Source organism: Cetorhinus maximus, chromosome 1, assembly GCF_964194155.1.
Source record: "Cetorhinus maximus chromosome 1, sCetMax3.hap1.1, whole genome shotgun sequence".
Lineage (NCBI taxonomy): Eukaryota > Metazoa > Chordata > Chondrichthyes > Lamniformes > Cetorhinidae > Cetorhinus > Cetorhinus maximus.
Window position 1 is genome coordinate 75,279,991 of NC_135879.1, and position 13,438 is coordinate 75,293,428.

Genomic DNA, 13,438 nt, shown 5'->3' on the forward strand with positions numbered 1-13,438 from the left:
TAAAAATAACTGAGAAAGTTAGGGTTGGTATATCTAGGAGTAAGTGAGTGTTTAACAGTGGAAAAAAATGATTATTACGATTGAAAAACCTCTCTGGTCCTGAAAAATTAACTTGCAAATATGAATTTCATTGCTTCTGATGAAAATTAATGCTGGGGATTGAAAAAAAATAAAAATAAAACAATTTTAAAAAAAATTCTGCGTTTTTTTTATTTCTCTCAATTGTATCTGTATTTCTCAATCTTTAATTTGCTTCCTGTAAACGATTTAAATGTAATTCATATTTCCTGCTTTTCTAAATTTCCTTTGCATGGTTCAGTGAGGATTCTTCAATTTGATTTGTTTAAGATTTTTGTTGTTGTTTGCCATGTTCACAGATACCACAGATCTCCTGTGGAGTGTGCCACATTGAAACACATGGCTGATAACAGGAAATCTCCACTGACAAGTCCATGAAAAATCTTTGGGCAACTGTATATGAGGTGAATGGCAAAAACTGGTCCTTCACCGCTGAGAGGAATATCTGGCCAATGTGGTTCAACCTATGAAGCCAAAACTGATGTTTTTTTGGAAGGTTATGTTTTAAATAAAGTAGCTGCACACAATTTGAAATATCTTAAGCATCCAATCAAATTTGACTTTCATCAAAGTTTACTTCTTTTTTACTGCTAGTAGGAGAAGAAGAGTTAAGGATAATATCACTGGGTGCCAAGTGATCATGGCCTAGTACAGCAAGCATGAGTTTGCTCATACCCTCATTGTGCCAGCTTCTGTGTTTTATTTTTATTCTTTCATGAGATGTGGGCATCGCTGGCTAGGCCAGTATTTGTTGCCCATTCCTAATTGCCCTTAAGTGCACACAAGTGTTCCAGTTCTAGGAACATGCACACGTGCTTAAAACCATTAGAGGTTCTAAGCTCTGCGTATATCCATGAATATATTTCTGGAATTTTGGGGGGGATCTTTGGGAAAATGCCCCAAGACTGGAAAAGATGCTGATGTCTATCATATAATGCAGAGATCAAGAAATGACTTATAAATGAATGGTACACGCTGCTCCAAGTTGACTCCCCAAATGGCAGTTGGGGTCCTATTGATATCATTGAAACTCAATTTGTACATCAAAAGTCTTACAGTCTAACTTGGGTGAATGCTCCATCAGTCCAATGGTTGTTCCCCATGAAGGCAACTCCAGGCAGGAATGAGACAGCAGGAAAATTGTCATCTCAGGGATACTACCAGTCTACTTCCATCAAGCAGAAAACCTCAAAGTCTGCGCCACAATTACTCAAATTTTTCTTTCCCCATTTGCTTCAGAATATTTAGGTATACCCATAAGACCCTGGCACTTTGTCCTCCATTAGCTTAACTACCTTCTCTAAAATTTTCCTTTTATTTATTATACCTCAACTTGCCTTAAATCAATTTGGGATTTACCTCTTCCCAAGTCCTTCTCTTTTATAAATGCAAAACCATCGTGGGATTTCCAGACCAATGGAGTTATTATAATTATTTTTTTAAATTAAAATATGGTGCATTAATCTTGCTATGCTGTCAGCTTTGCCATTTTAAATACCATGTAAACTCAGGGAATTGTTTGTCAGAAACCTGCTGTTCCTAGTTTCCCAGCAGAAACTTAGCAAAAAAAGACAATGGTAATTGGTAAGTCATGGTCATGATCACCACTTCACCTTACTCAGAGACAAAGTGAAGTGAAGACAAACTAGCTGGGCTTAAAGGAAAATCTTTGCCCCATTAAAAAGTAAAAAGGTATATATATGTTTTTCTAAAGATATATAAATATATATTTATATATTTTTAAGAACAAGTAAACTCATGGGTCAGAATTTTGCAGGGGGCGGGGCCTGCTCACTGACGTGTAAAATGACACGGGATGGCGTCAGGCAGAACCCCCGACGTCGTCCCGCCCCATTTAAATTTTCAGGAAGGTGGGGACGCAGCAAAATCAGCTGTGCGCCCGCCGACCTGTCAATGGCCAATTGAGGCCATTGACAGGACCATTTAAACAATTAAAGGACCTGCCCGTCCAACCTTAAGGTTGGCGGGCAGGCCAGGAGCCCCGGCAGCAAACAGATAAAACATGAAACTTCATCCACCGGTGGTATGAGATTTCATGCAAGGTTTTAAAATTTTTAATAAAGTTATTATGTTAATTATGAACATGTCCCATCTCTTGTGACATTGTCACATGAGGGGGACATGTTAGGGAATTTTTTTTTCTATTTTTAATCTTTTTAAAAGTGTCAACGATCTCCATGAGGCAGCACTTAGCCTCAGGGAGATGTGCACTCTTTCGTGCGCATGCGTGAAAGAGCGCACACTCGCTTTTAGGGAATCCCCCCGCCCGCACAGGAAGCGCTTAGCGCTTCCCACCGGACGTCACACTGGGCGGGCCTTAATTGGCCTGCCCACGTAAAATGGTGGCAGGGCCCGCTTCTCCGGTGGGGACCGGCTCCCCGCCCGCCGGAGATTGAGTCGGGCCCGCCCGCCCTACACACAGAAAATTCTGCCCATGATGTTTGAGATATCAAAAGTTCAAGTGAGAAAACAAAAGAAAACATTAAAAAGGAATTTAGCTGGTTAGTGCTTTAATGTTGATTTTTTTTTAACGTGGTTTTAGTCAGACAATACCACAGTATTCCCAATTGACACTTGATCCATGGATTAAATTCTTAAAAAAATACCCTTTCAATGTATGTCAAGAGGGCTTCTTTGTTTTCTTGCCAGGCGTCATAGAGGTCTTCTTCAGAAGGATATTTCTCACACCCAAGCTCCAATGTTATCTCAAAACAGTTTGTGTGCAGATAATTAAAATCCTGCATCCCTGAAATTACAAAATAGATGTGACAGTACTTTAAATGTGCCTTAACGTGTACAAAAGACAAACTGTTTCATGACACTCTTGTGACATTTGCACAGTAATCTAATACAAAAAATTAGAAGGAACAATCAAATGTGTTTCTGGAGAGAACTAATTGAGTGATGCGATGAGAAGGAGGGTGGGCTGGGCATCACCATGTGGGAAGTGTGTCAGAGGCAGCAGATTATGTAGATGCAGGGGCATGGTAGAAAATATCCCTGAGAAATTTTCCAATCCTTCCCATCCCAGATAAGCCAAAAAGAGATTTAGGAAATCCCGTCCAGTCCATCAGCACACTGAAGATGCAGGGAGGAGGAAAAGTGTGTATTTGCAGCTTGGCGGGGACAGGATTGGAAAGTTCACTTGAATGTTCATCTAGTAATATTGATGAAATAGGAAGAGGGAAAGAGAAGTCTTGTGATGGGAATGCTAGGTAGGAATCACTTTTTAATTGAGAAGCAGTTTTGCATTCTGTCTAGGGATACAAGCGCAATTTGAAGAATCTCCCAAGAAATGAGAAGAAAGTATTCAAGTCATGGTTGGGCTTGGGTTTGAAAGATAATTAAAATGGGAGAAGAAGCATTTGCCTTGAAAGAGGAACCCAAGCTTTTGGAGACAGCTTTAGCAATGGCAGAAATGGAAGAGTACATTTGACACAACTTTGTGATTGGATGCATCCTGCCAAGCATAACTCAAGTTGTTTTCCCAAAAATTAAGGAATATAGTTAAAGAATTTCTTTCAGGATGAGGTGTGCTGCTCAAAGTGAAGCCAATAGAATTGAGAACTGAGAAAACTTGAATAAGTATAGCAAGTCAAAATGCAATCACAGAGAGGTTTTAATCCAAAGAATTTAGCAGTAATCGGTGTTCGTATCACCTACTGCACAACTGAATGAATTCACATGTAACTGCAGTTAAGTGCTATTCATCTAATTCTTACATAAACTGTGTAAGAACTGAGCTACCTCCAGCAAAACTGTACCACTGTGCTCCATTTATAATGCCTTCTTTATTAGCAAAGTTCCCTCCACATCTTTCGTCTGATATGTCCGACATAATAGGATGCGCATCAGCATATGTCTTAGCCAACATCTTGAACATCTGGAATCAGAAATGCAACAATTAATCTGCTTTTATATTAATTAACTTTTTGATAAAGAACATTTCAAACATTATTCACAATATACCTGATCATCCGGAGTTGGTGAATAAAACTTCTCTTCTTCTGGAAGTCTTGATAAGTCAAAAGGATAACTCGCTACTAAATCTCCACCATGCAAACTTGCAGAGAGAACAAAAGGTATTTTCTTCATCCATTTTATCACTCCTCTTGTCTCAGGTGCTACCTAAAAGTATTAGAAAAGAAGTAACACATGTTGAAACATAATAGATACTCCAGTGTGGAATTTATTAACACTTCATTTCACTTTCCTTGAGGTGAACAGTGTCACATAAGTTATATTTTGCCAGAAGCCAAAACTATTAACTATTATCATAGAATCATCGAATACTGCAGCACAGAAGAGGTCAATTACCTTATCAAATCTGTGGTAGCTCTTTCACAGGGCTTTCTATCTAGCCTCACTCTCCTGCCCTTTCCCCCTTTTGCCTTTTTTTCTCCTTCAAGTATTTCTCCAATTCCCTCTTGAAAGTTACTGTTGAACCTGTAGGCATCAGCTTATCAGGTAGTGCATTCCAAATCCTAACCCCACCCCCCTATTGCATATACAATTTTTCTCATGCTGCCAATTACCTTACATCTGCAACCTTTGGTTATCAACCCTTCAGCCATTGGGAACAATTTTGCATTAGCTAGGAATAACTGGCAAGGGCCTAGATTTTGCATAGCTAATAACGATGAGGCTATCAGTGCTCAATGTTGTTATGGAATAAATCAGACAGCAACTTCCAGCATCTGTACTTGGATAATTGAACATGGAAATCTGGAAAATGCTGTCGGAAATCCCTGTGATTCCACAGAACGTATTATAACAGTACCTCGCCAATACCATTGCATTGATTCAATGTAATGTTATGAAGTTCGAGTGCTTCTCTACTAGTTCCCCAGTAAAGATGCCAGAAAAAGTTAGGCATATTCAGAAGTAAGTGAATTTTTAACCTCACTGGCCATGAAAATTTAATTTTACCAATGTGGAGTTTTATTCCTTCAGAAGCTAATTGGTATTGAAGATTTAATTGTCTGACTATATTATCTCTCTTTCTTAACCCCATCTATCTTTACCAATTGTTACTTCACTTCCTGTATATGAAATTCAGCTCCATAACGCCTGGTTTTTCGATGCTGCAGAGATGGGCTTTGGAGGATGGGTGTTATAAAATAAAGGATAAAGTCCGCAGGGTCTCGTGCTGTCGACCTGGGATTCTCTCGCTTGCTGGTCCTGGTAGATGCCTACAAGTTCCCACCAATTGATCTCAGCTTTGCAGGTCCAAATGCAGACTGCTTAGACTCAGATGTGGGTTCTCTGGCTACAGGTTGATAGCCACACACAATTTTAGGCAAGGTAGAGAGAGGGAGCCTTCTTTTCTCAGCCTGCTCTCCAACAAAATTGCCTCCAAAACAAGCAGGTTCACAACTTAAGTCTTTTTCCCTCTCGCCCATGTGATTTCCAGCAAATTATTAACTTTCCTTTTCTGGTGTTTTTCCTCCATCAATTAAATTGATTGTACTTTAAAACAAACAACCAGATCTTCCTCAAGTACCATATAGGTCAGGTGATTTCTTGGAAGAGGCCTGCTTGCCGACAGTTCCAAGGTGAACTTATGACTTTTAAAAAAAAGATCCCAGGTGAACATCCAAGTATTTAGACCATGCCATGTCCTTCCATTTTGTAAAAGAAAAATTCAGTCTTGAGGGATATGACTCTAACAATCTATTCAGCAGCAGGAAGGACTCTCATCCCAGCCGTACCCAACTCCCAACCCCCACGACCCATGCTATTTAAAGATATCATAAGCAACTTTCAGGTTAGTTGTTGCTTGAATTCTACTGGCTATTATTGTAATTGTAGAAGTGCTTGGTGGTTTTCTCTTGCCAGAGGCAGGCAGAGTGAGCATGCACCTTAACTAGATTGCTGATTTCCCCAAGGTGTAAGGTGCCACTGACTGTATGCACATTGCTTTGCTGGCACCGCGACTGAACTTTGAGATAGACCACATTGGAAGGGATTCCACCTTCTCAATGTTCAGCTGGTGCCAGATCATATGCATTACATATATATCATGCAAGTCAATGCCCAGTATCCTGGCAGCAATCATAATGCCTTCAATCTGTGGCAATTGCTGTTCCATCTGCATTTCAATCATCATGACAAACTAAAGGGACAACAAGGACAACCTGCTGACCATTGGGCTCATGATTTTGGTGCACAGACCACACACACATTGGCAGTGTGCATATTACACAAACCATGCTGTCACACAAATTGTGACATTGGGTACTTGTATAACACGTCACTGCCTGGACCAGACATGGGGGCAGAATTTTCTGCCTGTCGGGTGGGCAGGCCCGACTCAATCTCCAGCGGGCGCGGAGCCGATCCCTGCAAGTGAAGCGGGCCACACCGCCATTTTACAATGTCACATGAGTTGGGACATGTTCATAATTTACAGAATAACTTTATTACAATTTTTAAAACCTTGCATGAAACCTCATCCCGCCGCTGGATGAGGTTTCATGTTTTCTCTATTTGCAGTCGGGGCTCCTGGCCTGCCCGCCAACCTTAAGGTTGGACAGGCAGGTCCTTTAATTGGTTAAATGATCCTTTCAATGGCCTCAATTGGCCATTGACAGGTCGGCAGGCCTGCAGCTGATTTTGCTGTGCCCCCGCCTTCCTGAAAATTTAAATGGGGCAGGGTGACGTTGGGGGTTCCGCCCGACATCATCCATGTCATTTTACACGTCGGTGAGCGGGCCCCGCCCCCTGCTCACTGACAGCAAAAATTCTACCCAGGGAGTCCTGCAGTACTTGACAGAGTGTGTGCCAAGATTCACATTGGTCAGATGCATGCTGCGCAACATTGTCATCATGTGGGTACTGCCCTTGCCACCATCTATACAGCGACCTGCCAAGGAGGAGGAGAAATTGGAGGAGGAAGAAGAGGAAGGGAAGAGACAATCAAGCCAGTCCCTTTCTGGCTGGGCTGTCCATGATCAACTCATCTGACTGCTGTACCAATGAACAAAAGCCTAATTTCCTATTCACCAATTGTTCCACACCTTCCCTCTGTTACTGACCATCACCGCCTCCATTTGGCCAAAATGCTACAATGAAAGCCACCACAGAATAAAATTCCAAACCAAAGTTATAAATAAAACCATCCATTTTTTAATACAAAATGAAATGAAATTAAATCATCCCATACCCCATACAAGGGCCAATTAATTACCCTGTGCATCACCTTCATGCTCATCTTCAGTGCCTCTACCCGTCCTAGCGCTCCTATGCAGTGTTACCCCAATGGCTGCTGCAAGCCTGGTGGAAGGCTGCTGACTTTCTAGGGGGAGACTGCAGATTGCCTCGCAGGATGACCAGGAGCAGCCCTGGATCTCTGAGGCTCAGCCTCAGACTGTACAATCTCAGCATGGGTGTCATCAGTCTGGGTTGGCTGGATGACAGGGCAACACGCCATTAACAGAGTGGTAAGAGGACAAATGCTATTAGCCTGAGAGAGGCAACAGGTTCTTGTGCCATGGAGCCACTGCCACTCCATCAGGAAGGCATACAAGCAATCCTAGTAATGTGCTGGAGGACAGACTTCTGGACTGCAGTAACACATTGAAAGGCCCTTAAGCACTGGTATCTACAGCTATGATGACAGCAGTCTGAGCTTGTATGGAAGTGACTTGACCTTTCACTGCAGCACTATGACTATGGGTAGCTTCTGCTGCAATGGAAGCTAAGTGCATCATGGTTAGGTCCACAAGTGTGCTAACAGATTTGGCCATCATTTCCACATTGGAAGAATGAGATCCAAACTCTGCATAAAGCTCTTTGCCAAGTTAGTGGAAGACTCTTCCATGCACCTTGTCATTGACTTCAGCTTTCTGACAGTCCAACACAAGAACATAAGAAATAGGAGCAAGAATAGGCCATTCGGCCCCTCAAGCCTGCTCTGCCATTCAATAAAATCATGGCTAATCTGACCATTGTCTCAACTCCACTTTACTGTCTGTCCCCATAACCCTTGACTCCCTTATCAATCAAAAATCTAACTCAGCTTTGAATATATTTAATGACTCAGCCTCCACAACTCTCTGGAATAGAGAATTTCAAAAATGTATAATGACCCGCTGAGAGAAAAAAAACAATCCTCCTCATCTCCAACTTAAATGAGGAGTTCCTTATTGTGAAACTGTGCCTCCTAATTCTAGATACCCTTACATCATCTCAGCATCTACCCTGTCAGCACGCTCAGAAGCTTATAAGTTTTAATAAGATCACTTCTCATTCTTCTAAACTCCAATGCGTATCGACCCAACCTGTTCAACCTTTCCTCGTAAGACACCTTCATTTCAGGAATCAGCCTAGTGAACAGCCTCTAATGCAAGTATATCCTTCCTTAATAAGGAGACCAAAACTGCACTCTAGGTGTGGACTCACCAATGCCCACAGTTGTGAAGATTCTACTTTTATACTTCATCCCATTTTCAATAAAGGCCAACATTCCATTTGCCTTCTTAATTGCTTGTTATACCTGCATGCTAAGTTTTTATGATTCATGTATGAGGACATTCAGATCCCCCTGTACTAAAGCATTCTGTATGAACTTCTATGAACTTGCCCTCAAGGTTACCTTTACTAATTTGATTTGTCTGATTGAAATGAAGATTAAAATTGCCATGATTATTACAGTACTTTTCTAACAAGCCCCCATTATTTCTTGATTTATGCTCTGCTCTACAGTGCAGCTACAGTTAAGGGGCCCATAAACTACTCCCATCAGTGACTTATTTTCTTCACAGTAACAAAATCTCTCAAGTGACAGCAATAGCTTCACCATAGTAATACTAACTCTATATCGCAAGAATAAACAAAAGAGATGCTTTTTTAATAAAAATAAATTGAAATTACTTTACCTTCCTTTCCTCTTCCATTTCTCTGTCCATTTTTATTTTCACAATCTTCAGGCACTGTTATCTTTTAAATTATTTCTAACCAATGAAGCCTTGACTATTTTTAGATTTTTTTATTATAAAATAATTAACCTTATTTTCAGTATTTCTTGGTTTGCGCTATTTAGTTTGGAAGTGAGACATCAACTAATAAAACCTGACATCAGTTTCCTTAAAAATGTTTTGAGAGGGCTTTTCTTTCAATAACTATTAAAGCTAATACAGTATAATACAATCACCAAACTATCCTTGGCCACTGATTTTGTGACAAATCAGGAAAAACTGCTGCCTGTAGTTGCCAAAATTACAGTAGAAGATCGATGGAAGCCATAACTGCAAAGTTTATCCATGGGTTCCATTATTAATCCACCAAAGCTATTGCAGCGAATGGAGGAAACACCAAAGAAATTGTCACATGAGCAAAAACTGGCACTTAAAAAGTGCCTTTAAAGGTAGGGAAACGTTCAAAGTCACTTTATATCATAGGTTTCATTAAATGACCCTGACACCGAGTATAATGCTCAACATAGGAAGATTATGCCTCAAAGCATCAGTATGCTTTCAGAGGGCAGGATTTTCCACTCTCATTTCCAATTTCAGCCAGGAGAGTGAAATCTTCAGTCGAGTCATTCCACCAGCTCCCTGATAATCACTGTCAATTTAGGACTAGTAGCATTCAGATGAGAATTTAGCATTAAATTCACCCAGGCTTCACTCTATTGAGGTCGGATTAGGGTTTGGGATTCGCCTCACCTCACCCCTACTGCTGCCCCAGGTCAAAACTGGTATTTAAATGTGGGCCAAATTCAAAGCAGCCTTATACTCTGGATAAATGTTCACTAGTAATTAGATTGAAAATATACACATTAACCTGATATAAGTATCACTCTTCAGTGAGAGCACATTCCATCTGAGTGAGCTGTACTAAAACCCATATCGCAAAAGTAAAAGGCATTACAGAACTCCATTCTTTTTCTTTCATTTGTTCTTAATTATACCTAATGATTTATAATACTGCTGAAAAAAGAGACCTACTAATGAAGCTTTTCATCTTGCACTCATCAGGCCACCTATGCAAGGTAAACCAACAGTAGGAGGAACAACAATTTATACTGTATGAGAAGAGAGTGCTGATTAGTTGGCAAGTTTCCTGATAAGTGCAAGGCAAAAAGCTTTAATAGTATGTCTCTTTTTTCAGCAATACTCAAGTTCTGTACTACCAAATTTATAATACATTCATTATAGAGGACCTGAGAAAGGAAACTATCATTTCACATTTGCTGCTGATGAGCAAGGTTTCCCACCAGAAATTCTAAATCTGTAACAATCTCTGCCTTCTCTGCAAGCAACTTAACTGCAATGGTACACAAAAAAATAAAAGCAACATACAATCAATGAAATTACATGGTGAAAGTCAGCTAGTGTATGTTATATATTGTTGTACTATCTGTAAATATCTGTAAAGAGCTAGGAACTAATTAGCTAGGAACTAATTGTTGCATGTAAATGTTCCAGGGAGCCACATTTCACGGCTGCACAGGAGACTGGTGTGATGTGTAGCAGAACCAGTTCAAACCAGTCCTTTTCTTGTACAAGGCAGCATGGCAAGTTAAAGATAAAGAGCTCTCATCTTTCCAAGCTTAAAGTGTGCTTATTACCAATATTTGGGAACAAAAAGAGAAAAAGAACACATATCAGTAGCTTTAGAATGTAAAACAAAATTCAACATCATCATCAACAGAAAGGGATAAAAGAGTCTAATACAATACAATATGTTAACAGCTCATACCTTACCATTCCAATATGATCTTGGAATTGGGATGTGATCAACACGGCCTCCTCGTTTTCTTCTTTCTTGATAAAATACTGTTGTTAGATCTGGAAAATTTCTGTTCAAATCAATACTTTGCATATTTGACCGTCCAGTGGCCCATCCATTGAACCCAGGACCCTGCATTATTCAGAAAATTAATTTATTAGACGTTATTACAATGGCATGTATTGTTCATTGGACAGTGATAACTGAGTTCAAATTGTTATGTTATTCATTGATTTTTGTTAATGCCACTGACTCTCCTGAGTGGCCTTCTAGCCCCCACTCCTCATAAAGCTCAAGTCATCCAAAACACTGCTGCTTGTACCCCATCCTAAATCAAATCCCAATTCGCCATCACCCAGTCTGCCCTGGCCTAAATTTGCTCCAGCTCACTAAACATGTCAAATTTAACATTTTTGTTATTGTCTTAACATCCTCCATGGCATCTTCCCACCCGATTGGTGGAACATGGAACTTTGTTGGGTGTAAATCCAATGGTAGCAGAAGCCGTTTTGTTAATTTTGTTTCTGTAAAATTAAAAGTGGATGCCAATTATCTTTGCCATTGAAAGTAAATCAGGCAGTATATATAATAGCTAATGGATTTTCTACCACTGGTTTTATATCCCCAGAGAATCTAAGGGTCCTTGTTGACAACTCCTTTTAATTGTACTATCTGTTGTTCATCACCTGCTCCCTTAAGGCCACAATTGGTTGTTGCTCTCTCAACCACCTAGGATTCACACGCTGGAATCTCCCAAACTTTTCCATCTCTCCCTCTTTTAAGATCCCCTTTAAAACCCACCCCTTTGATTAAATTATTAGTCACTCTTCGTGACGTTTTTTTGGATCAGCATTCATTTTCTCCTCTTGCTTCTGCGAAGCACCTTGGAACATTGTTTTTCAACATTACAGGTGCTGGATAAATATAAGCTGTTGTTATTGTATATTTAGTTCATTGCAAATCCAAAATTTTGTTTATAATGTGGCTGTCAATATAAAAACAATGGTGGCAATGATGTACTGAGTGACAACATGTCTTATAAACCCATTAATGTTCCACTGTCCACCAACATTTCATTATGTTCCATTATTTGTTCAAAGTGGATGTTCAAGTATCTATGATAGTGTCAACTAAAAACAAAACAATACTTTTCATCCCATTGGCAGGGTTTCAGATGTTCAGAATGCCATGTTCCTTATCAACTATTTTAGAGCAGTTACTTGTGAGTAGACCTGTTCTCCATAAACCATAGTTGTATCATTCTGTAGCCTGTTCTTGCATGACTGTATGGTTAGCAATTATTTTAGCTGGAGAATTTTCAGGCCAGAATATGCATCATTTGCTTCTGCATCGCCAGAGTATCAAACATAAGATCAGAACTGTTCCTGACTAAAATAGGTATTATATTTATGTGGAAGAAAATAAAGCTTAAACAAATTCGGAAATCACAAAAGATGCAAAACACATAGAGCTGAATTTTGCGAGTCGGCGAGTGGGGGCAGAGCCTGCTCACCGACGCATAAAATTGATGCGTGGTGATGTAGGGGGGAACTCCTGATGCCACCGCGCCCGATTTAAATTTTCAGGAAGGCAGGAGTGCAGCAAAATCAGCTGCGTGCCCGCCGACCTGTCAATGGCCAATTGAAGCCATTGACAGGATCATTTAAGCAATTAAAGGACCTGCCCGTCCAATCTTAAGGTTGGCGGGTCAGCCAGGAGCCCTGGTGGCAACTAGAAAAAACATGAAACCTCATCCACGGGCGGGGTGAGGTTTCATGTAGGTTTTAAAAAAATTTTAATAAAGATTTTGTAAAAATTATGGACATGTTCCAACTCATGTGACATTGTCACATGGGGGGACATGGAAGGAAAATTTTATTTTTCTACTTTTATCTTTTTTACATGTAGAGCCGATCTCCCTGAGGCAGCACTTAGCCTCAGGGAGATGAGTGCGCTCTTTTGTGCGCATGCGCGAAAGAGTGCACTCTCAGTTTTAGGAATCCCACCCCCCCTGCCTGCACAGGGAGCGCATAGCACTTCCCTGCAGACATCACACTGGGTGGGCCTTAACTGGCCCGCCCACGTATAATGGCACCGCTCCTCCGATCGGGAGCGCCGATCAGAAGCGCGCCCGCACACACCCGCCCATCAACTTCACCCCCGACGGGGGGAAAATTCAGCCCATAAATACAACGATCAGGAAAAAGCCCTTTTGAAGTCCAATATTTTGACTTCAAATGAAAATTTAGAAATTCTAACCAGCATTTTAATTTAATCACCAGTTCCTTGTTTGCAGTCAGCCTAGTGGTACGTTAAATTTAAAGATCTCTGACAAGTTATATTTACTGCATTTTTCACAACTATTAGTATCACATTTTTGTTCCTGATATTATAGGTGGAAAGATATACTGCTTTGATTTTGGATATATTTTGGAAAGCATGTTACCAATTGTATTTGTGCTGGAGTCTCAACTATTCATTACATTTATTAATCATTTAGATAACAGAATGAGCCATATATCCAAATTTGCCAATGGCACAAAGATTGGAACCATAGTAAGTAATGCAGACTACAAAGCACTAGTGTACCCATTCTTTGCTTGTC

At 40.4% G+C, this 13,438-nt stretch overlaps 1 protein-coding gene across 1 annotated transcript in view; it reads right to left on the reverse strand.

Annotated features, from left to right (window-relative positions):
* The window catches only part of cpz (carboxypeptidase Z), a 60,309-nt gene that overhangs the window by 2,110 nt on the left and 44,761 nt on the right, over positions 1 to 13,438 (reverse strand). Inside the window, exons 6-9 of the mRNA XM_078542513.1 lie at positions 10,804 to 10,965; positions 4,069 to 4,227; positions 3,847 to 3,982; positions 2,706 to 2,845 (exon numbers count right to left, since the gene is read on the reverse strand). Coding sequence (XP_078398639.1) covers positions 2,706 to 2,845; positions 3,847 to 3,982; positions 4,069 to 4,227; positions 10,804 to 10,965 — 597 coding nt within the window. The remainder of the gene's footprint in view (positions 1 to 2,705; positions 2,846 to 3,846; positions 3,983 to 4,068; positions 4,228 to 10,803; positions 10,966 to 13,438) is intronic.